General features: G+C 38.6%; 1 protein-coding gene across 5 annotated transcripts in view; it reads left to right on the top strand.

The window, feature by feature from the left end:
- The window catches only part of JHY (junctional cadherin complex regulator), a 132,535-nt gene that overhangs the window by 74,423 nt on the left and 32,332 nt on the right, over positions 1-25,780 (top strand). For all 5 annotated transcript variants that reach the window (XM_072612912.1, XM_072612910.1, XM_072612911.1 and 2 more), the window contains one exon: positions 8,245-8,352. In XM_072612912.1, the coding sequence (XP_072469013.1) occupies positions 8,245-8,352 (108 nt within the window). The remainder of the gene's footprint in view (positions 1-8,244; positions 8,353-25,780) is intronic.

The raw sequence follows: 25,780 nt of genomic DNA, 5'->3' as shown, positions 1-25,780 counted from the left end.
AAGAATACTGTGTACATCAACAACAACATTGTGTGATTTGCTAGACTTAGCTCTTCTGAGCAATGCAGTGACCTAAGACAATTGCCAAAAGACTCGTGATGAAAACACTATCCACATCCAGAGAAAAAACTGTGGCGTCTGAAAGCAGATTGAATCATACTCTGTTCTTTCTCATAGTTTTTCACTTTTTTTCTGCACAACATGACTAATGTGGAAATATGTTTAATGTTACCATATATATGTATATTATATACGTATATAATATACATATATATATATATATATATATAAAACCTATATCAGATTGCATGCTATCTTGGGTGAGGGAGGGTAGAATTTAGAACTGTCCGATAGAAGCCAATGTTGAAAACTAAAAACAAATAAATAAATTTTTAAAAAATAACCTCCCCCCCAAAAAAGAATATTAACTATTTGGGAAAAAAACAATGAGTTTTTATGTGGAAAGATAGCATGATATAATGGAAACAGTACTGGAGTTCATCTGAGAAGGGATTCAGGTTAAAACCTTCCCTCTTCTACTTATTAGTTGTTTGACTCTAGACAATCAAATCCAGACTTCTCTGAACCTAATTTTCCTCTTCTTTAAGTGGGGAAATATATCTATGGTATTACCTCTTAAGAGTTGTAAAAAATCACATGATCCAATTTTTGTGAAGTACTTTATATTCAGTAAGCTCCCTGTTATTTCAAATATAAAACCCTTTGGTTTTTAAAATTCTTTATAACCTGGCCCCTTCCTATCTTTTTAGTCTGCTTGCATCTTACTCTCCTCTGGCCTCGGTACATTCCATTCTCCCGGTCCTCTGCCCCCCACCAGCCATTTTCTCTTGTATCTCTCCTGCCTGGAATACTTTCCCTCCATCTCTTTTTCCTGGAGTTCTTGGCTTCTTATGAGTCTCAATAAAAATCTCACCTTCTGCAAGAAGTTTTTCCTATTGCTCTTAATGCTAGTGTCTTTTCACTGAGATTATCTCCAGTTTATCCTGTATTATGTTTGTACATAATTATTTACAAGGTATTGCCTCCATTAGATTGCAGCTTCCTTGGAAGCAGACCATTTTTGCCTTTCTTTGTATCTTCAGCAATTAGTACAGGGCTTGGCTCACAGTAGTTTCTTAATAAATGCTTATTGATTTGATTACTTTACCCATTGGGAGAATTCACCCAGGAAAGACTTAAAGAGGGAATCCACAGACTTCATGGAATGGGAAAGAGAACAGGTCTGTAGGATCTAAGCTATTTCTCTGCAAAAGTGAGAGCTTTGCATCCTTCCAAAAGAGAGTCTTCCAAAAGCGCAGTCTAATATGTACAGTGAAGCAAACCCTACCAGACAACTTCCAGAAGAGAGAAAACACAATGATGAACTACCTTTTTGGCTCATGTGACATGTATCCCACAGAGCTTAGTATGCACTGGCTGCATAGATAACATCTAAGTAATTAGGAGGAAATCGAATCAAATTAACTGACATTAAGAAGAATGATTCCTAGTAAGTATGACTGATTACTCAAGGGGTTCATGATGATGTCTGCAAACCACATCTTTCCTACCCTTACTTCCTGCTTTATTCCTCCTCCTGTCTCCTGAACATTTTTGCTTACATTCAGGCAGTTTGTTGATTCCAGAGCCAAATGCAGACTGGTTTGGGTCTTTGAAATACTGAGGATAAAACTTCCACAGTTAACAGGTATTGAGTTCCTCATTCTGTTTGGTGTTAGCAATACCTGACGCTGCTCCTCTTCATGTTTTTTTTTATCAGTTCCAAATTCTTTCCCGCCTTCCACCTCCTCTACCACTCATTGAGAAAGCAAAACAGGAAAGGAAGGAAGGAAGGAGAAAAGGAAGGAAGGAAAGAAGGAAGGGAGGAAAGAAGGAAGAAAAAAATAACAATATGATTCAGTCTACCCTCTGAGTCCATCAATTCTCTATCTTGATATCGATAATATTTTTTATCGTGATTCCTTTTTAATTATAGTGGTTCATTATGTTGATCAATTACTAAATCTTTCGTAGGTGATTATCTTTACCGTATTGCTGTTCCTGTATAAATTGTTCATTTGATTATGCTTATTTCACTTTGCAGTTCATTAAGTCTTTCCAGGTCTTTCTGAAACCATCCCCTTTATCATTTTTTACTGCATAATTGTATTCCATCATATTCATATACCATAAATTGTTCGTTCATTCCCAATTGATGAGCATCCCTTCTGTTTCCAGTTCTTGGCCACCACGAGCTTCCTAACTGATTAACTGTCAGTCCCCTCTAGAATTCATCTTTTACACCACTGCCAATCTCAGCTTTTCACTCTCCTGCTAAAAAAAAAAACTTAAGTGGCTCCCTACTACGTAACAAATAAAATACAGCTTTCTGAACCTACCATTTAAGACTCTCCATAATCTGTTTCCAATCTATCTTTTTGACCTTATTTCATATTATTCTTATTTGTATATTTTACACTGAAGCCAAATTATATTACTGTTTCCCCTACCTTTTCCTGCTTTCTAAGGCCTCTGTGCATTTCCATATATTTTGCCTTCCTACAGTGAATTTCCTTGCCTATTTTCATTTGTTGAGATCCTTCTTCAAAGCCCAGATCAATTACAGCCTCATTCATGACATCTTCACTAATTTTCCTGCTAAAAATTATCCTTCTTTCCTTGAATCCTTCATGCTATTGTTTGACCTTTCCTATGCACTTAATTATTTTATAACATCATATAGTTTTTGTTATTTCTGTTCTCCCTCTACGTTGTATGATTGTTAAGGACAGAAAATCTTTGCATCCCTAGCATCTTGAAAGCACATTGAAAGACTAATGAATTTTGAGGCAGAGGACCTGAGCTCTAAACTCAGCTCTCCCTCCTCTGTAACTTTCACTAAGTCATTTAGCCTCTCTTGGTCAAAGTTTCCTTATCTGTAAAATTTGAGACTTGGACTAGATGAACTCTTATGTTCCTTTCCAGTTCCAAATCTAAGGTTTTATCCTACTACATACAGCCTTATTTAATGTTTTTTAACTTGAATTGAGTGTTTTAGTTTACCACAAGTTCAGCATGAATTTTTAAAATGTAATAAAACTGCTAAAAAAAATAAGCTAACACAACCTTAAGTTTAATTAATAGAATTATAATATTTAAATTAAGGTAAGTAATAGTTTTACTACTTCTGTGCAGGTCAAATCACATTGAGAATATTTTATTTCCATTTCTGAGATATATACTTAATTAAGAAACTTGGACAAACCAGGAGATGTACAGAAGAAGGCAACCTCTGCTGAAGGGTATTCAAACTATACCCTTCAGTTAAAAAATTTAACAAATGTTCAGTGCCTATGATCTGAAAGACACTAGGGACTCAAAGAAGAAAAACATAACTGTGTCTTTCCTCAAGGAGCCTGCATTCTGCTATGTGATACAATATGTAAATGGATAAATAAATTTATAAGATAATTTGAGTAGGAACAGGCTACTAAAATAGGGGTGAGAATCAGAGAAGGCTCCAGAAAAGAGGTGACCTTTGAGCTGAATCTTGAAGGAAGATAGGGCTTCTGAAAGGCAGAGATGAGGAAAGGCTTTCTACTCATGCGGGAAAGCTTGTGCAGAAGACAGAGGTGCCCATGAAGCTTGGAATGCAGTTAGTTGTCTAGTTTGGCTGAAACAAAGATCACTAATGTGAAATAAGCCTGGGAAAGATAGTTTGGAGCTAGAGTGGGTCTTCAGTGCCAGAGTGCAGTTTTTATTTTATATTGTAAACAGTGAGGAGTCACTATTGGTTTTTTGTGCAAAAATTTTTGGACATGATCAGACTTATGCCATAGGAATATTATTTTGACAGCCATGTGGAAGATGGATCAGAGAGAGGAAAGAACAGAGGTAGGTAGACTTATGAGGATACTATTATAACCAGTTCAGGTAAGAGAGAAGAAAGGCCTTACCTATAGTGGTGGCTCTCTGAAGGGAAAGTTTACAAATAACTCTCATTTGTGCTTGCCTTTCTCTATATGAACTCCAGCTTGTTATTTTCATTCCTAAAATGCAGCACCTGATAGTGAGTCCATAACTGCCCTAATGAGGAATTCAGCAGGACTATTACCCTGCTTATGCCAACTAGTATGCTTTTATTATTGCAGTCAGATTTTGTTAGATACAGTGACTTACATATAGTGAGCACTCTAATGCTTGTTGAAAGTGGGAAGATAATAGAAGATAGATAGGTAATGTTGAAGGAACAGTTGGAAGACAGACACACTAAGATACTATTAGTGGGACTATGAATTAGCCCAACCATTCTAGAAAGCATTTTGGAATTCTGTAATGGCTGTGCTTGCCCCAAATTCTCTGCTAAGCACTTCTTTACCCATCATCGTGCCTCTCTGGAAGTGAGCTCTCTTTTACCACTTCTAGGAGGGAGATTGCATCAGCTTACCACACTGATACCTGCTCAGGCCCTCTACCCTCTACCTCCGTTACAGGGGATGTCAAACCATATTCCAAGAATTATCTCACAATTGAATTGTGCAAAACATTATTCATTATCTTACCCTCTCAAAAAAAAAATCTCTTTTCTAAACATCCCTGTGTTACTGTCAAGGGTACCACCATTCTTCCAAGGACCCAGGCTCACAACCTCAGTGTCATCCTTGCTCTCTGATTCTCACACCATATGTCCAGTCAGCAAATCTCATCATATCTTTTCCTATAACACCTTTTCAATGTGCTCCCTTCTCTTCATTCACAGAGCCACTGTCCTAGTTCAGGCCCTTGTTACTCTCTGCTGGACTACTGCATAACCTCCCAATCACTGTCCCTGCTACAAGTTTTTTCCCTTCTCTCATCTATCCTTCACATTGCTGCCTAAGTGTTTTTCCTAGATCTTAGGTCTGACTGTGCCACATCCCAACTCAGTAAGTTCTAGTGACTCCCTTTTACCTCTAGGGTCAAATATATCACTTGGTATTTAAAGCTCTTCAGAACAATTTAAATCTCTTCCTTCCTGTTTTTCTAATCTTACATTATTTCACTCCATGGATCTGAAAGCATAGTCATATGGGCCTACTTGCTATTCCACATACAGATACTCCATCTCTCTCTACTTCCCTTCTTGGTGCCTTTGCACTGGCTGTCTCCCATGCCTAGTGTGCTGCCCCTCTTCACCTCTCAAAATCTCTCATATCCCTCAAGACTCAAGTGCCTTCTCTAATGAATATAGATGCAAAAATTTTAAATAAGATTTTAGCAAAACGAATACAGCATCTTATCAAGAGAATAATACATTATGATCAGGTAGGATTCATACCAGGAATGCAAGGCTGGTTCACTATTAGGAAAACTGTTAGCATTTTCGATCATATCAACAACAAAACTAACAGAAACCACATGATTATCTCAATAGATACAGAAAAAGCTTTCGACAAAATACAACACCCATTCCTAGTAAAAACGCTGGATAACATAGGAATAAAGGGAACTTTTCATAAAATAATCAGTATCTACCTAAAACCTTCAGAAAGCATTATATGCAATGGAGATAAGCTAGATGCATTTCCAGTAAGATCAAGGGTGAAACAAGGATGTCCATTATCACCACTATTATTCAATATGGTAACCGTAGCAATTAGACAAGATAAAATTGAAGGACTAAGAATAGGCAAAGAAGAAACTAAGTTATCACTCTTTGCAGATGATATGATGATATACTTAGAGAATCCCAGAGATTCAAGTAAAAAACTACCTGAGATAATAAACAATTTTGGCAAAGTTGCAGGTTACAAAATAAACCCGCATAAATCTTCTGCATTCCTATATATTAGTATCAGAGTCCACCAGCAAGAGATAGAAAGAGAAATCCCATTTAAGCTAGGGTAGACACTATAAAGTATTTGGGAGTTTACCTGCCAAAACAAACCCAGGGACTATGTGAACACAATTGCAAGACATTTTTTGCACAAATAAAGTCAGATCTAAGTAAGTGGAAAAACATCAGTTGCTCATGGGTAGGCCAAGCCAATATAATAAAAATGACAGTTCTACCTAAATTAATTTACTTATTTAGTGCCATACCAATTAAACTATCAGATAATTATTTTCTAGAGCTGGATAAAATAATATCGAAATTCATCTGAAAGAATAAAAGGTCCAGAATAGCAAAGGAACTAATGAAAAGAAATGCTAGGGAAGATGTATTATAAAGTAGCAATTATCAGAACCACATGGTACTGGTTAAGAAACAGAAGGGTAGAAAAGTTGAATAAGCTAGGCACTCAAGACACAGTAGGCAATGAATATGGCAATCTCCTGTTTGATAAACCCAAGGACCCCAACTTCTGGGATAAGAACTCACTGTTCGACAAAAATTGCTGGGAAAACTGGATAACAGTGTGGCAGAAACCAGGCATAGACCAATGCCTGACACCGTACACAAGAACAAAGTCCAAATGGGTACATGATCTAGGTATAAAGATGGATACCATGGATAAAATGGGAGAGCAAGGAATAGTGTATTTATCAGATTTATGGAGAAGGGAAGAATTTTTGACTAAAGAAGAGATAGAAAGCATTATGAAGTGCGAGATGGATAATTTGGATTACATTAAACTGAAAAGTTTTTGCACAACCAAACCCCATGCAACCAAAATTTGGAGGGATGTAGTATATTGGGGAAAAAATTTTACAGCTAATCTTGGGGATAAAGGCCTCATTTCTAGAATATATAGAGTACTGAGTCAAATGTACAATAATACAAGTCATTCCCCAATTGATACATGGTCAAAGGATATGAACAGGCAATTTTCAGAGGAAGAAATTAAAATATATATAATCATATGAAAAAATGCTCTAAATCACTTTTGATTAGAGAGATGCAAATTAAAACCACTCTGAGGTACCACATCATGTCTATCACATTGGCAAACATGACAGAACAGGAAAATGATAAATGTTGGAGAGGATGTGGGAGAGTTGGAACACTAATTCATTGTTGGTGAAGCTGTGAGCTCATCCAACCATTCTGGAGAGCAACTTCAAACTATGTCCAAAGGGCTACAAAAATGTGCATACCCTTTCACCCAGCAATAGCACTTCTAGGACTGTATCCTCAAGAAATCATAAAAATGGGAAAGGGTCCCATATGTACAAAAATTATTTATAGCAACACTCTTTGTAGTGGCTAAGAAATGGAAATCAAGGGGATGCCCATCAATTGAGGAATGGCTGAATAAATAATGGTATATGAATGTAATGGAATACTATTGCGCTCTAAGAAATGATGAACAAGAAGACTTCAGAGAGGCCTGGAAAGACTTATATGATCTGATGCTGAGCGAAAGGGGCAGAACCAGGAGAACTTTGTGCACAGCAACGACCACAGTGTGTGAGAGTTTTTTCTGGTAGACTTAGAACTTACTGCAATCCAAGGACTTAAAAAAATATTCCCAATGATCTTCTAAGGCAAAATGCCTTCCACAACCAGAGAAAGAACTATGGAATTCAATCGCAGAATTTAGCAGATCATTTTTTTGTGTGTATTTAATGTTTTGGTTTGTTATATGATTTCTCCCATTTATTTTAGTTCTTCTACACAGCATGACTATAGTGAAAATGTATTCAATAGGAATGTATGTGTAGATCCTATATAGAATTGTATGCCGTCTCGGGGAGGGAGGAGGGGGATGGGGGGTAGGTAAGGGGAAAAAAAATCTAAGTTTTATGGTAGTGATTGTAGAACACTAAAAATAAATAAAATTAATACTAAAAAAAAGACTCATGCCACTTTCTGCAGGAGACCTCTTCCCAATCCAGCTGCTAACATCTTCTATTGTAAGGTTCCCTTCCACCTGTCTTTATTTGATAGATAGATGATAAAGACAGATAGACAGACAGTCTTTTTATGTATATGTTATTTCTCCCTTTAAGATATAAGCTCCTTGAGGACAGGAAGTGTTTGCTTCTTCTTTACATCTTTTGTTGTTGCTTGTTTGTTTTTGTTGTTTGTCCTTGTGGAAGGGACCAGTGACATCATGAAGGTGATGTCTTGCCTAGCACAGTGCTTCACAAAGAATAAGTGCTTAATAAATTCTTGTTGATTGGTTGATTGAATAAACTAAGCAGAGTTGAAAATAGAAACTTGCCCCACAAGTTGTCTTTTTAGAATACATAGACTTGATCCCTGTGACCTCTATGAATGAAATAAATAAAGTTAACAAATTGTATGTTTTGCCCTCTCAGACCTCCAACACTGTGGTGACTGACACAAAGCCTAAGAGCACCGAGGAGGCTGAAAATCCTGTTGTGAATCCTGAAGACAAATGGCATCAGAGAGCCCAGCTGCTACAGGTTTCTTTCTTGCTGTTTAGAATTTAAATGTGTTTCGAAGGTCAACATTGAATATAAAATATTTTATTGACTCATTTATCACATAAAGGATTATCTTTATACTTGAAACCAAATAGCTACTTGTCTAGAAGGAAACTAATAATCTACATTTTAAGTATACATTGCCAAAGGCATCCAGAAGAGTACAGTGTGTGTTCTGGAACATTCTCTGGTTCCATATTCCCTACTACATCAGTCTATACTTTTTTAAAAATTTGTAATAAGGCTGCACCTTTAAATTATTAACCCCTTCTCTCCCTCTCTCTAACCCTGCTGTACTTACAGCTAAACACCTAAAAGTTGTGTCTCTTTTTTCAATCTGCACCTATGATTTTATCAGTATGGGATGTACCCAAAGTGAAAACTTCCTCCATGGATACACATCAATAACTGATCTGTAAATAATAGTTTTAATGAGTTGCCTAGAGTCTGAGAGATTAAGTGACTTGCTCATGGTCGCACAACTAGTATGCATCCTATACCTTCTAGTTGAATATTACCACAAACTGTTTTTAAAATGAGATTATTATTGTGGACATTGAAAGTATAAAGCATCCTTTTTTTAACTCATAGATTTTTCCTGAACTTGTCAACACTTATAAAAGCTCCAGGAGGTGATTTCTTCTAGAATTTATATGTTGAGTCATTGTTTGATGACCAGATTTTATCACTAATTAAGAGAGGAAACACTTTTGAAATAACCCAGAAAATAGAATCTTTTGTGATAGAAGGGCATTTTAGAGTAGTGGATAAAGTGTTTGGAGTAAGGACACCTCAGATTCTTACTAGATATTTGACCATGATCATTATTCATTTCTTTCAGCCTCAGTTTCCTTATCTATAAAATGGGAACTATAATTGTACCTATTATGTAGGGTTGTTGAAAGAGTCAAATGAAATGACATATTATATATGTTGCAAACTTTGGGCCCCTATATAAATGCATGGTGTTATTATTATTATCATTATTACTTGTTTGACAGTATTCTCATACTAGTAAAATCACAAATTATTGACTATTGTCATATCATAATAACTAGTCCATTTTAAGCTACTTATAATAAAAATGCTCTGAAAATAGTTCCAATGAGGACTTTGAAATGTCCTCATTCAAATGTTTTGAAGGCAAAACAACATGCCTATTCAATCCCACTCCCACCCCCCAAAACTCAAAGACTTTTATTCCTGTTTGCTTAAATTATACATCAGAACCATGTAAGATTATTGTAGTATGCAATGTCCATAAGTTTATTAATTCTGTAAAAAAAAAATACAAACAGGAATTTCAGACAATCGCAATAACTTAAATTTATCTGTACCTTAAAGCTTTTCAAAATACTTTCCTCAAAAAGTCAGGTAGGTAGGAAGAAAATGCTAACTGATTTATAATAAGAATAACTGATATTTACATAGTTCTCTAAATTTTCCAAAGTGCTTTATGTACATCATCTCGTTTGAGCCTCATGACCCTGTGAATAAGTACCACAGAGATTATTCACCTCATTTTATATGAGGAAACTAAGTCTCCAGAGAGTCAGCAATTTTCCCATAATCACATGTCCAATGTGTTGTGGTAACAGGATTTGAATACAGCTCTGTCTGATGCCAAGTTTAGCATTCCTCACTACTTCTCATAGGTATGGAAAAGTCCATTTTAAAAGCCACAGAAGGATGACTTTCACAGAAGGAAAAAACAAAATTGAGACATTTTCTTTCTTCTGTGTATTTCTAGTACAGTACTAAATGCAAAGAGGAACAATTTGACTAAGGACAGCAGCAAAGAGAGGTATGGAAGAGGTTCCCAGACCTGCCATGCATGTCCCACCACTCTGGGTGCTGTACTGTGCTGCACTACTATCCTAGGCTTTGGGAATGCAAAGACAATGGTGAAGTAGACAGACTCTGCCCTCAAGGAGCTTATGTTCTCTTAGGGGAAAGTAACATGGATATAATTAAGTAAGAAATAGAATATAATAGTAGCAGTTAGTATTTCTATAGTGCATTCAGGTTTACAAGTACTTTATAAGTATTATCTCATTTTATCCTTACAGCAATCCTAGGAAGTACATGCTATCATTATCTTCATTTTTCAGAATGGGAAAATGAGGCAGACAGGTTGTGACTTGCCCAGGTCACATGACTAGTAAATATCTGGGGCCAGATTTGGATTCAGATTATTTGAGTACAGGTTTTGGCTTAAGGTTCAGCTCTGCGTTCCTCTATGAACAGAACAGCCTCTATATACATATATCTCTAGAGAGTCATTTCTAGAGGGAGTGCAGTAGTAACTGTGGGGGTCAAGATAGACTTCTTGTGTGTAGGAGGTGACACTTGAAATGATCTTTGAGGGCTGCTAGGGAATCCATAAGGCACAGGTGAAGAGGGAATATATTTACGGTGTGGGCAAAATTGTTGGTGTCAGAACAAACCAATACCAGAACCAGAAAGTTTAGAAACCACTGAAGGTTATTGAGTTTGCCAAGAAGTTTGCCAGTACCATCCATGCAGGCTAGACTCCTCAAAAAAAACAAAAGGACCTGACTTATAAAGGTTTTAATTAGGTGGGAGGTAAATTGGGTACTGAGTACCTTGATTGGACAGACTTGGGGCTTACAGGATAGGAATAGAGATGGTATCCTCACCCCAATAGATGAGACTGTTCCGAATATTTGCTGTTTCAGTTGAAAAAGAAGGTCACAGACAAGGCAGAGCTGCAATACAAAATAGATCATGAAAAAATAAAAGAACTTCAGACAAAATGGAGTTGCTTCAGTTTTCTCGACTCCTTCCAGAGGCATAGGGGATTGCTTGCGCAAAAGCAGAGGAATAGGAAGTTTCATGCACAGAGAATGCATGAAGGAGTATTTAATAAGCCTGGAAAGGTATGCCGAAGTCATATTATGAAGTGCTTTAAAAACCCAGCTGAGGAGTTTGCATTTTATCCTAGAGGCAAAAAGGAGTGACAGGATCAAACCTATGCTTTAGGAATACCAGTTGGGCAGGTATTTGGAAGAAGAATTGAAAAAAAAAGAAGCCAATTAGGAGTAGGCTGTAATTGTCCATGAGAGAGGTGATGAGGACCTGAAGTGGGGTGTCGAGCATGTAAGGAGGAAGAGAGGTAAAAGTGAAATATATGGTGGAGGTAGAATGGACAAGATTTGGCAACCAATTGAATGTGAGGAAAAGAGAAAAGACTCTGAGGTTATGAATATGGATAAGGGGAAGGATAGTGATGTTCCCAATAGAACTAGACAAATTTAGGAAGAGAAAAGAGGGTTTTGGGAAAAAGATAATGTGTTCTGTTTTAGACATGTTAAGTTTGAGATGTGCCTACTACTCATGCATTTGGAAATAGCTAGGTGGTGTATTGACTAGAGTGCAGGCCTGGAGTCAAAAGAAGATCTGCATTTAAATCTGGCCTCAGACATTTACTAGCTATATGACCCTGGGCACTTGCCTTAACTTGTCACGTAACTCTGTTTACCTTAGTTTCCTCTTCTGTAAAATAAGCTGGAGAAGGAAATAACAATCCATTCCAATACCTTTGCCAATAAAACCCCAAAAAGGGGTCATGAAGAGTCAGATACGACTAAAATGACCAAAGAACAGATATGCAGTTGGTGTTGTGGAACTTGAGTTCCACATTGCTGCTGTAGTGATATTTCTATAGCATAGGTCCAAACATGCCTCAAAAAGCTCCAATAATTCCTCATCACCTCTAGGATTAAATACAAACTACTGTTAGGCATTTAAAGCACCCTCTACAACCTGTCTGGCTCCAATTTATCTGTCCAAGCTTGTTATATATTATTTTTTCATTTATCTATGGCATTCTTAGAGCTGCTCTTCACACAACATTCCTTTTCCCATCTCTATGCCCTTCCACAGACTATCCTTATACTTAAAGTGCATCCCCGCTCATTCCTGCCTCCTAAGCTTCCAATCTTAGCTCTTTGAGGCTTTATATCCCTAGCTACTAACTGACCTTCTCCCCAAAATTACCTTATATTTGCTGAGGCATAATAGTGAAATGGTATGGGTGATATCTTTTGATTCATGTGTAAATTGGATTTAAGTGAGGCAGAGTTGCATGAAGTTGTCAGCCTCACTCTCTCCTCCAGAGTCATAATCCAGTGGCAGGACAGAGTCAAGACAGCTGGCAATGGCTCAGGATGCAGTGGATGACCTTGGCGTCTTCAGTGTCTAACCAAGCTCTAAGCACTCCACATAGCCTGCTTTAGCTGCCTTCATAGCCATTTGAACAAATTGTTCTCATCTGCCCATTCCACCAGATAAAGTCTTCACATGCTTGGAATAGACACCTCCCTAACTCACCAATGGGTTTGAGAACCCTTGGTTACTCTCAACCTGGTTTGGCCCATCTGCCGAAACAGTTTACCAGGGTGTGGCTGCTGCACATGCTGCAGCTTCTTGGAGCCACAAGTGAGAGTTAGGTGAAACAGGTGGACATCAAAGGTGAAAAGAGCCCCCAAAAGGGCTGGGCAGCCATCACATCAAAGGCACTGGTCCTCCCTGAACACACCCTACACCCCAAAATTACCCGTACTATTTCACTATTATGCCTCAAAGTCCTGTGACGACAGGCAAGTGATGAAGCAGCAGGTGTGGATACACTGGGAGTTGTAGTCACAAACCTGCACACAGGCGGCCCAGGTCATAGGGTCATTTCTCACTGAAAGCAGCAGTGGGACTCAGCAGCCCCCTGGATGTTTGAGCAGCCTTTTCATGATGGCACTGCTCACCTTCTGGTGTGAAGAAGGGGGGCTAGAAAAGGTGCCCTAAACATTGCCTGCTTGCCGGACCCTGGCCTGATTACCATGGCAGTCAGGGAATTCCACTATGCAGTTGAAACGCAAAAAAATGTATGAAAACATCTGCAAAGATGATTCCACTCACCATCAGCACACTAATAGACAACACAAAATTCAGTAGACCTGAAAGAAGAACTGCTCTTGCTGCAAGAGAACTCAACAGGTATCACATCCAAATAGCAGCCCTGAGTGAAACAAGGTTGGCAAATGAAGGCCAACTTACTGAAGTTGGAGCTGGATACACCTTTTACTGGAGTGGGCGCAGTGAAGGGGAACACAGTGAAGCTGGCATGAGTTTTGCAATCAGAGCTAATCAGCAAGCTGGTATGCCTGCCAAAAGGAGTGAATGACAGGCTCATGACAATGCAACCGCCACTCACAGGAAAACGCCATGATGCCATGGGCATCATCGGTGCCTATGCTCCCACCATGACAAACCCTGATGAAGTCAAAGAAAAATTTCATGAAGACCTAGAGGCCCTTATCATCAATGCACCAAAAGAGAACAAGTTTATAATTCTGGATGACTTTAATGCTAAAGTAGGCTCAGACTACCAGACTTGGCAGGGAGTCCTAGGGAAGAATGGAGTTGAAAACAGCAACAGCAGTGGTCATTTACTGCTGAAGACTTGTGCATTGCATGACCTTCTCATCACCAACACTGTCTCCCATTTACCTAAACACAGTAAAACTTCATGGATGCACCTTCGCAGCAAACACTGGCATCTAATAGATTATGTGATTGTGAGGAGAAGAGACAGGCAAGATGTCAGAATGACAAAGGCAGTATGTGGTACAGAGTGCTGGACTGATCATAGGCTTATCTTTTCCAAGCTAAATATTTATATTCGCTAAAAGCACTGCCCCCAAGGGAAAATGACTACCAGAAGAATTAATGTCAACAAATTATAGCTGTTCTCTGAGCTTGAACAGTTTGCTGCTAATTTGGAGGGGAAATTGAACCAACATACAGTTGGCAACAGTGGAGCAGAAAAGGAGTGGGCAGTTTTCAGAGATTTGGTGTACAACACTGCATTTTCTCATCTGGGTCAGAACACTCTTAAACACTAAGACTGGTTCGATGAAAATGATGGGGAAATTCAGAAGCTGCTAAATGAAAAACAAGAAATCCACAGGATTTACCAGCAGGATAGTTCATCCACCTCAAAGAAGGCAGCATTTCATTCCATCAAAAGCAAAGTACAAGCAAAGCTTAGAGAGATGCAGGATTTCTGGCTTAGTAAGAAGGCAGATGAAATTCAGTTTTACACTGATAGTAACAATTCAAAGAGCTTTTATGATTCCCTGAAAGCTATTTGTGGACCAAAATCCTATGGTGCATTACAATTACTCGGTGCTGGTGGAGTCACATTGATCAGTGATAAGTACATGATCCTAGAGAGATAGGCTGAACACTTCCATAGTCTTCTCAACAGACCATCATCAATCAATGCTGAGGCCATTGACCATTTACCTCAGGTTGAAGTCAGTCCCTCCTTAGCTGAACTTCCCACTGAAGAAGAGGTTTGGAAGGCCATTAAGCTCCTTTCATGTGGCAAAGCACCTGGTGCTGATTCTATTCCAGCTGAGATTTACAAGGTAGGGGGACCATTGCTCATACAAAAGCTGACTGAAATTTTCCAGGTTATATGGCAAGAGGAGGTTATCCCCCAGAGTTCAAGAATGCCTTCATTGTCCATCTCTATAAGAGTAAAGGGAATAGATTGTCCTGTGACAATCATAGGATCTCTCTCTTAGTCATTGCTGACAAAATCCTTGCTAGAGTCCTCCTTAATAGGCTGATCCTTCACCTGGAAGATGGTCATATACCTGAGAGCCAGTGTGGCATCAGAAAGAGCCAAGGAACAATCAATATGGTATTTGCTGCTCAACAACTCCAGGAGAAGTGCCAGGAGCAGAACAGAGGTCTGTACACGTTTGTAGATCTGACCAAGGCCTGTGACACTGTTAGTCATGAGGGCTTATGGAAAATTATGTCAAAATTTGGTCGCCCAGAGAAGTTCATCAATATTGTACATCAGTTTCATGATGGCATGTTTGCCCGGGTTCTGGATAATGGACAAAGCTCTCATGCCTTCCCAGTCACCAATGCAGTGAAACAGGGCTGTGTGCTTGCTCCCATGCTTTTTAGCATGATGTTTTCAGCCATGTTGACAAATGCTTTCAATGAGGATGAACATGGCATCAAAGTCAACTACCATACTGATGATAAGTTTTTCAGTTTGAAAAGGCTACAAGCCAAGACCAAAATGGAGGAAGTGTTGGTGCATGATTTTCTGTTTGCAGATGATTGTGCACTCAGTGCAGCCTCTGAAGCTGAGATGCAACAAAGTATGGATCAATTCTCTGCTGCCTGTGCTAATTTTGGCCTAATAATTAACACCAAAAAATCACAGGTGCTCCATCAGCCACCACCACATCATCCATATGTGGAACCATCGGTTACAACAAATGGAGAAGTTTTGAATGCTGTGGATAAGTTCTCCTATCTTGGTAGTGTACTTTACAGGGATGTACACATTGAGAGTGAGGTTGATGCATTGCCAAAACTAGCTCAGTGTTTGGGAGGCTCTGAAGAAAAGTTTGGGAGAGAAGAGGTATCAGCCGTTGTGCTGAACTCATTGTTATATGCTTATGAAACATGGGACAGTCTACCAGCTCCATGCTAGGAAACTGAATCTCTTCCATTTGAACTGTCTTAGAAAGATCCTGGCAGGATAAGGTACCAGACACTGAAGTCCTTGCTGAAACTGAACTGCCAAACTTTCAAACTATGCTTCAGAGAGCACAACTCTGATGGGCTGGCCACGTTGTTCAAACACAAAATGTATGCTTGCCAAAATGACTATTCTCTAGAGGACTTGCATGGGGAAGGTGATCATATGGTGGTCAGAAGAAGAGATACAAGGACACTCTCAAGGTTTCTCTTAAGAACTTTGGATTTGACTGTGCAATATGGGAGACACTGGCACAGGACCACTCAGCATGGTGTGCCCACATCAGAATGGGTGCTGTGTTCCATGAGCAAAGCAGAATTGAGACAGTACAAAGTAAATGTAGGGTGCGCAAATTTGGAGTATCCACTCCACATATTCACAGGGACTGTCTGTGCCCAACCTGTGTTAGAGCATTCCAAGCTCATATTGGTTTGATCAGCCACAGTCAGACACATGAAACTTCACTTTATTATGGTGATATCACTTTGGTCCTCTTTGAAGATGAAGGACAACAACAACAACCTTATATTTGCTATGTATATAGGAGTTCATGCTGTTTCCCTCAATAGAATGTAAGATTCTTGAGGGCAGGGGCTCTTTCATATTTTTCTTTGTATTCCCACAGCCTAGTCCAGAGCTTCCACATATACTAAGGGCTTAATAGATATTTGTTGATAAACAGATTGATATATAATAAAGAGATAGATGATGGCAAGATAGAGAGATAGATTGTTAGATCAAAGAGTCTTCTGCACAAAGGTGATAGTTGAAGTCATGGAAAGTGAAGATCACTAGGAGGAAACATAGGGAAATAAGGGGAGGCCCCAGATAGAGTACTGGGGTACACCTAGGCAAAGTGGATAGATGCACACAAGGTTTTCCCCTTTCCCCCTGGATATGTAATAAGCTCTTTAAGGGGAGAGGCCTATTTCGTTGCCTGTGGCATCTTACAGTGTTTTCTAAATAGACTCAATAATTTGTCAGTTGATTGAAGATAATTAGATGCTATAGCAACAAAATAGGCCTCTACCCTCAAAGAACTTACAGTATATTTAGGGGGAAAGAGAAAAACATGGGGACAAGCACAATCACATATGGACTTCTGAGGTAGATGAGAATCTGTCCTCTTTCTAATGGCTTCTAGAAGAGGAGCTTCCACACTTCCATAGACTCACTAACTTAATATATTATTTAACTACTCTTATTATTAAGGAACTTTTCTTTACATCTAAACTAAATTTTCCATATTAAAATGTAAACATTTGAACTATCATTTTCTTCCCAGAGAAGATTAAGGATTGCTGGTTATTTTCTTCATCTTTCATATATATCAGCATAAGACCTTTTCTTCAAACTGAGTAGTCTCTGTTCCTTTAATAATTCCTCGTAAGGGGCGGAGCCAAGATGGTGGAGTAGAAACACACATGTATGCTAGCTCTGAACCCACAGCCCATAAAATATCTGTAAAAAAGAACTGCCAATAAGTTCTGGAGCAGCAGAAGCCACAGAACAGCAGAGCAGACGAGATTTCTGTTCCAGAGAGCCTGAAAACCTCTCGCAAAAGGTTCTTTGCGCTGCAGAAGCAGAGCAGAGCCCAGCCCTGCGTTGGCCGCCCAGCACCGAGAAGAGCAGATCCGAGCAGAGAGCAGATCCGAGCAGGCTTCAGGGAAAGAATCTCCAGCAGCCGCGCAGGTCCCTCCACCCACAGGTGACAAGGGTTGGTGAGAGGGTCTCTTTGGTGGGTTGAGAGGGGAGTGGGGTGCCCCCATAACTCAGGCCCCCTCAGGAGGCAGCAGCAGAGGTGGGAGCAGACCAGAGCTCCCCAAGCAGGCAGGAGCCTGGATCCATTGTTGAAGGTCTCTGCATAACCCCCCTGAGGGAACTGACTCCTGTATGGTGGCCTTGCCCCCACCTGAGCACCTGAACTTAATCTCACATTGAATAGTAGCCCTGCCCCCACCCAAAGCCCTGAGGCTGGGAAGCAGCAATTGAATCTCAGACCCCAAGTGTTGGCTGGGTGGATCTGGAGGCAAAGTGGGTGTGAAGAGAATATTCAGAAGTCAAGTCACTGGCTGGGAAAATGCCCAGAAAAGGGAAAAAAACCAAGACTATAGAAGGTTACTTTCTTGGTGAAGAGGTTTCTCCTCCCTTCCTTTCTGATGAGGAAGAACAATGCTCACCATCAGGGAAAGACACAGAAGTCAAGGCTTCTGTATCCCAGCCCACTCAATGGGCTCAGATCATGGAATAGCTCAAAAAGAGCTTTAAAATTTTTGAAAATCAAGTTAGAGAGGTGGAGGAAAAACTGGGAAGACCAATGAGAGACATGCAAGCAAAGTATGAACAGCAGGTCAGCACCCTGCTAAAGGAGACCCAAAAAAATGCTGAAGAAAATAACACCTTGAAAAATAGGCTAACTCAATTGGCAAAACAGGTTCAAAAAGCCAGTGAGGAGAAGAATGCTTTCAAAAGCAGAATTAGCCAAATGGAAAAGGAGATTCAAAAGCTCACTGAAGAAAATAGTCCTTTCAAAATTAGAATGGAACAGATGGAGGCTCATGACTTTATGAGAAACCAAGAAATCACAAAACAAAACCAAAAGAATGAAAAAATGGAAGATAATGTGAAATATCTCATTGGAAAAACAACTGACCTGGAAAATAGATCCAGGAGAGACAATTTAAAAATTATGGGACTGCCTGAAAGCCTTGATCAAAAAAAGAGCCTAGACATCATCTTTCATGAAATTATCTGCCAGGCCTAGAGGCCTGAGGGCTACCCGAGTCTTACCTTACCTCTATCGCAGGTCTTCGGCTGGCCAAACTGGATAAACGTATGAGACAAGAGACTTTCCGGAGTCGAACAAGGGTTAAGCTTTATTCAGGGTCCTGGTTACAAGTGCAGGGGGAATTCTTCCTTAGGAGGGAGCGAGGAATCTCCCAAGGAGGCAAAGATCTTATAATAAGAGATTGGAAGTAGAAGTATAAGTGGGGAGAGAGGGGGAGGGGAGAGAGGAGAGAGGAAAAGCAGAGCCTTCTGTCCTGTCCGCTCTGCGCCCCTCCGCCCAAGAGAATTTTCAGGCTTTCCTGATCCTACTTAAACTCTCCAGCTGCATAGTTTGCATCTGAATACCGTGCTGTTAGATAACAATAGTGTGCCCAGATCCGGGACAATCTCGAGGGCGGGGAGAGCTCTCTCCCATCACGTTTCTCACGGGAAGAGGCGGAAATACACGAGATAGCTCGGTTCACCTCGATTCCCAGTCGTTTCCTGGGGGGTCTCGTGAGAACTCTAAGATTTAGAAGTTCCCACCTTTACCCGCCTGAGACTGTCCACCTGGAATTGAGCTTCCATCCCCAGCAATTATCAAGGAAAACTGCCCTGAGATTCTAGAACCAGAGGGCAAAATAAATATTGAAAGAATCCACCAATCACCATCTGAAAAAGATCCAAAAAGAGAAACTCCTAGGAACATTGTGGCCAAATTCCAGATTTCCCAGGTCAAGGAGAAAATATTGCAAGCAGCTAGAAAGAAACAATTCAAATATTGTGGAAATACAATCAGGATAACACAAGATCTAGCAGCTTCTACATTAAGGGATCGAAGGGCGTGGAATAGGATATTCCAGAAGTCAAAGGAACTAGGACTAAAACCAAGAATCACCTACCCAGCAAAACTGAATATAATACTTCAGGGGAAAAATTGGTCTTTCAATGAAATAGAGGACTTTCAAGCATTCTTGATGAAAAGACCAGAGCTGAAAAGAAAATTTGACTTTCAAACACAAGAATGAAGAGAAGCATGAAAAGGTAAACAGCAAAGAGAAGTCATAAGAGACTTATAAAAGTTGAACTGTTTACATACCTATGTGGAAAGACAATATTTGTAACTCTTGAAACTATTCAGTATCTGGGTACTGGGTGGGATTACACACACACACATGCACATGCACACACACATAGGGACAGAGTGCGCAGAGTGAATTGAAGAGGATGGGATCATATCTTTAAAAAAAATGAAATCAAGCAGTGAGAGAGAAATATATGGGAGGAGAAAGGGAGAAATGGAATGGGGCAAATTATCTCTCATAAAAGAGGCAAGCAAAAGACTTTTTTAGTTTAGTTTTGAAAAAGAGGGGAGGTGAGAGAAAAACATGAAGTTTACTCTCATCACATTCCACTAAAGGAAGGAATAAAATGCACACTCATTTTGGTATGAAAACCTATCTTACAATACAGGAAAGAGGGGGATAAGGGGATAAACAGGGTGGGGGGGGGACGATGGAAGGGAGGGCATGGGGAAGAGGGTGCTATTTGAGGTCGACACTCATGGGGAGGGACAGGATCAAAAGAGAGAATAGAAGTAATTGGGGGCAGGATAGAATGGAGGGAAATATAGTTAGTCTTATACAACACAACTATTATGGAAGTCATTTGCAAAACTACACAGATTTGGCCTATATTGAATTGCTTCCGTTCCAGAGGGAGGGGGTGGGGAGGGAGGGAGGAAAAGAAGTTGGAACTCAAAGTTTTAGGAACAACTGTCGAGTACTGTTCTTGCTGCTAGGAAATAAGAAATACAGGTAAAGGGGTATAGAAAGTTATTTGGCCCTACAGGACAGAGGAGAGGATGGAGACAAGGGCAGACAGGGATGATAGAGGAGAGAGCAGATTGGTGATGGGGGCAATTGGAATGCTCGGTGTTTTGGAGTGGGGGGAGGGGACAAGGGGGGAGAAAATTTGGAACCCAAAATTCTGTGAAAATAATGTTAAAAGTTAAATTAATTAATTAATTAAAAAAAATAATTCCTCGTAAGTCTTAATTTCTTTCATTCTTCTTGTGCTCTCCCCAAAACTTCTTTAGTTTTTCTACATCTACCTTTAGTTGTGTTGCCTTGAATTAGACACCAAAGTCTTACTGACCATTGCTAAGAGGTACAGAAATTCAGTTCAATTCCACAGTCATTTATTTAAGTGCCTTCTATATGTAAGGAACTTTCCAAAGACACTAAGGATACAGAGATTAAAAACAATACAGTCTATACTCTTTGACTCAGCAATACCACTCCTAGCTGTGTTTCCAAAGATGATTAGGGAAAAAGGAAAAAACCTATATATTCTAAAATATTTAGAGCAGCTGTCTTTGTGGTGGCAAAGAACTAGAAATTGCAGGGATGCACATCAATTGTGGAATGGCTGAACAAGTTGTGATATATGATTGTGATGGAATATTACTGTGCAGAAAGAAATGATGAGCTCAGTGATCATAGTAAAACATGGATAAGATTGCATGAAATAATGAAGAGCAAAATGAGCAAAACCAGGAGAGCATGATATATTGTTTTAAGAACAACTTTAAGCAGCTAAATCATTTTGACTGTTATAAGTAACTAAATTAACTACAGAGGACCTATGAAGGAAGACACTATCCACATCCCAGAGAAAGAACTGATAAAAAAAGTATGTATAGAATGATTTTACACACACACACATACACACACACACACGCATTTGTGTCTAATGATAGTCATCTGTTGGGGGGAGAGGGAAGAAAAAAGGGGGAAAAAGTTACATGATAACTTTATTATATATTTCAAAGGAATAGCAAGTTGTATATAACAGATTTGCAGTTTCATATGCAATCTTTTTTCTATCTACTATGTTATAGAAATGCTTGCTTTATTTCATAAGTTCAGAATAAAATAAATTTTAAAAAGCACTTAAATGAAAACAACACAGTCTGATCTGAGTTTACAACATAGAGGGAATTAGGCGTACATATATACATATTTTATATGTATATAAAACTATATATAAGTTAAAATAAGATGAAATGCACCTAGTAAAAGAAAGTGACTGATTTGAGAGATCAATGATAAGGGATAACATAGTTGGGAAGATCAAGTAAGAATGATACAGATAAGCAAGAATGCTTTCAGTCATTCAACAAGCATTTATCAAATGCCTACTATGTGTCAGGCACTGTGGCCAAGCCGTGGAGATACGGAGAAGCAATCCCTGCATCTGAGGAGTCTGGAAAGATAGATTGAGGAAATACTGTTGAGTCTGAATGGCAGGCTAGAGTTTGCATTACATGCATTGGGCAAAGGGGACTCCCTAAAGGCTTTTGAGTTGTGATTGTTGTAATCAGATGCGTTCATTAGAAAGATTACTTTGGCAATGGTATGAAAATGGAGGAGATGAAAGTTTAAGAAGCTATTTCAGGAGTCCACGAAGAGGTGACCAAAAGTTGAGAGCACATTCTTCTTAGCAGATGAAAGATTCTACCTAGTAAAAGAGAAACTATACATAGAGAACAGTTTTTAAATGAAAAAACTGCATGGTTGTCACTCTAAAACATATCTGGAGTTGCCCAACAAGGAAACAATGTGATAATCCTTATATTGGACTTCTCACTGAGGGATCTCAAAGTTCTTTAAAAAAAAAAAAAAAAGCCAAATGGAACTGCATGACTTCTCTAGAATACATTAGATAGCTTTCCTTCAATTAACTGGATTCCCTTCACCATTGTTATGTAGGTTTTCTCTCTCCACTCCCTATCTTGTGTGTTTCTTAACTGAATCAAAGGGTATAGTTAGTTAATAATATTTGTACTCTAAAATGTCCTAGGATTATAAAATGAGAACTATAAACCAAGCTTCAAGTGGTAATATTTTATTATTAATTTAATATTAATTCAAAAATTGGAACAAAAACCAGAAACTGATCCAGACTTCATTTTGTAGTCCTTAACTGATTACTTTATCTGTAACTATACTAACAAGTATTCTGGCAAGGGGATATCTTTCTCTTTTAAAGACAAGTGGCATTTTTGCTTTAAGACAGTATAATGCATGCTCTCTCTCTCATGCTGTCTCTGGGTTATCCAAATTTGAAACTAGTAAGAAAGAAACAGCTAGGCACTATTTCTTAAAGAACCGAGGAAAATTTTTCCTTTGATGGTACAGGAAGTACAAACACCAATTTGTCCCCCACCAAAAAAAGTCTTACTGACAAATTATCATCTTGGCACTAGGAGGCAGGATTCCCCATTGTTAAAGCTCTTGCCAAAATGTCCTGCTCCTGCTCTGTGTTAGAAGTTAATACCTACTGCCATTAAGCCGTTAGTTTTGAGTGCATGTCATATGTAGTGATTGTGAGTGTTGATAACAAAAGAACCCTAGTGAGACTGGGATGAAAATGGAGTATTTCAATGCTGATGGAGATTAAATGGCCTGAGATTGGCTTTGTATATTAACTTCAGGGAACCCAGGTTTTGCCACCTAAAGAGTGACACCTGATGCCTTAATTGTAAGGTAATAAATCTTCAGTAAACCCTGTATCTGAAATATGCTGCTTGGAAGATGTTTAAAATCTCATCAGGTCCCTAACCTGTTTCATTTCTAGAACCTGAAATACCTTCTTAGGGCACTTATATTTGTGTGATCCAAGGGTTTAACACTTGAGACAATTGAAGTTTCATAAAATGATAAGTCCTTGTCCTTTGTTGACCTAGCACCCTGTGAAGAGCCCTATTGTAATCTCTGTTGTAGTTAGAATAGTAGTAATAACAGGATTTAAATCAAGTGGTAACACAGGATCTCAGATCTGATGCTTGGCTTTTTTTCTTCTTTGAATGGTTCAAATGTTATCTTTGGTGGGGAATGGAAACAAGATGCCAAGAAATAGAGTTGGATGGCACTGGGATAGGAAGTTCTGGTATTTTTTCCCTTATAACAATTAAAGTCCGGAACTAAAGGGCTAAAATAACTACTGAACAGGAACACATTACTAGCATTATAGAGTACTTATCTATATGGATTTTAAAACAATTTTCTTATGGATAGATGGGTTTTCCTTATAGATAAATGTTCACTTGGAATAGCTAGTTCTCTTGCACATATACTTCTTACACATGTATGCACGTCAATTTAAATGTGTTGAGGGAGGGACTACAGAATAAGTAAACCTTTCTTTTTGGAGTACTACAGGTAGAAGATGTTACTATGTGAAAAATCTGATCTGAGCTAGTCTTCTAAAAAACTCAAATTCCAGAACTTACATAATAGTATTTTTTCTCATTTTTATCACATTGAAGTTTTATAGGTGTGATTGATTCAACAGTAATAACTCCACATTGTACCTTATTATAATGAGATTTTGTTGTACATAAAAATAATATTCACTATTACATAAACACAGAAGATTTGAGCAGTGTTTACAGAGGTAATGTGAAATAAAATGTTAACTTTTTAAAAATGAATTTCCTTAATAAATGAAGCCAATTTGGATAATCCACTTGTAGAGTGGAAAGAGTTCTGAATGTGGAGTCCTGGATATAATACTTAGTTATATGACTGTGAGGAAGTTAGCTTCTCATAGATTATAGATTTAGAGCTGGATGGAATGGACCTTAGAGGCCCAGACATGGAAGTTAAGTGATTTTCACTGGATTCCTTCCTGTTGTTCATTCAGTTATGTCCAACTTTATGTTCATGGGATTTTCTTGGCAAAGATACTGGACTGGTTTGTCGTTTCCTTCTCCATTGTATCCCCAATTTTACAGATGAGAAAAAGAAGAAAATAGGGTGTAAGTGACTTGCCCACAATCACTTGGCTAGTATGTGTCTGAGGCCACATTTTAAATCCTATCTTCCATACTGTCCAGGTCTGGTACCCTATCCACTATTCCACCTAACTGCTTCTTACAGGCTGTTAAATGGCTGAGGAAAAATGTGAACCCAGGTTTTTCTGCCTCTAGGTGAAACATTCTCTCCACTGCTGGATGCAACCACATAGTTTCCATATCAACAAAATGGAGATAATGACATTTGCCTTACCTGCCTCACAGGATTGTGAAGAAAATGCTCTGTAAACTGAAAATGTATATATAAACATGACTTATCACATAATAATTTAAAACAAAAACCTAACTTTTTCCTCAGTAGCAGATTTTTTTTACCTGAATTATCTAAACAATTATTTCATTTCTCCAAACAGCCTACATAACATTTAGACTAGAAGGTGTTTTTTTAAATGTGTTTTGAGAGGGAAAACATGTATTACACTGATCCATTCAAGCATGTTACTATTTTTCTGTAATCATATAATCATTCTTTCCAAAGTTCTTTCAACAGAGACACTTTTTAAGCAAAGTAACACATGCCTTATTCATCAGAAAATATTTCTAAATGAAGATAATATTATATAGCTGCATAGTATATTTATTATACTAGGAACCAGAGTACATTTTGTTTTTATAAGATTTTGAAAAACATAAAGACTGTTCTTAAGTTGAAATGCTTCCCCCAGATGTTTAGTTGTCTAAGCATGGACTATGTTAAGGAGAGAAGCAAAACAGCCCTTGTGATTTCATAGATGACCTGTCACAGCACAGACTCTTTTATTTCCTCTGAGTTAAAACTACAATTTATCTCATCCAGTGAAGAGGTAATTTTTAGCTTATGACCTGTACAGGCAAGATCTGATCATCTGAAGAACATTTCATGGTAAGCCTGTGCTTGGCCAATCAGAAGTTTTAATTCATTTTTTCTTTAATTCACTGTTCAGTCTTTTATTGTACAGCTTCTTAATGATGTGGCTACTCTTTTTGCTTCATAGTTTGCTTTATTTTATTTTTTGCTGTATAGTTTATTCAGGGTATTCCTTGTTGGAAGTGTAGCACACCTGCCAGTGCTTACTATTCTCCTCTGTCCTTCCAGTGTCTTTTCTTTTCTCTTAAATAGGAAAATCACCGGCAAAAACTAGTTCAGTCATTCTCTCTGTTTATGGAACATGACTTTACTGCGTAAAGAGGGG

This window comes from Notamacropus eugenii, chromosome 5 (genome assembly GCF_028372415.1).
Source record: "Notamacropus eugenii isolate mMacEug1 chromosome 5, mMacEug1.pri_v2, whole genome shotgun sequence".
NCBI classification, from domain to species: domain Eukaryota; kingdom Metazoa; phylum Chordata; class Mammalia; order Diprotodontia; family Macropodidae; genus Notamacropus; species Notamacropus eugenii.
This window is presented reverse-complemented; position numbering and strand designations above follow the sequence as displayed.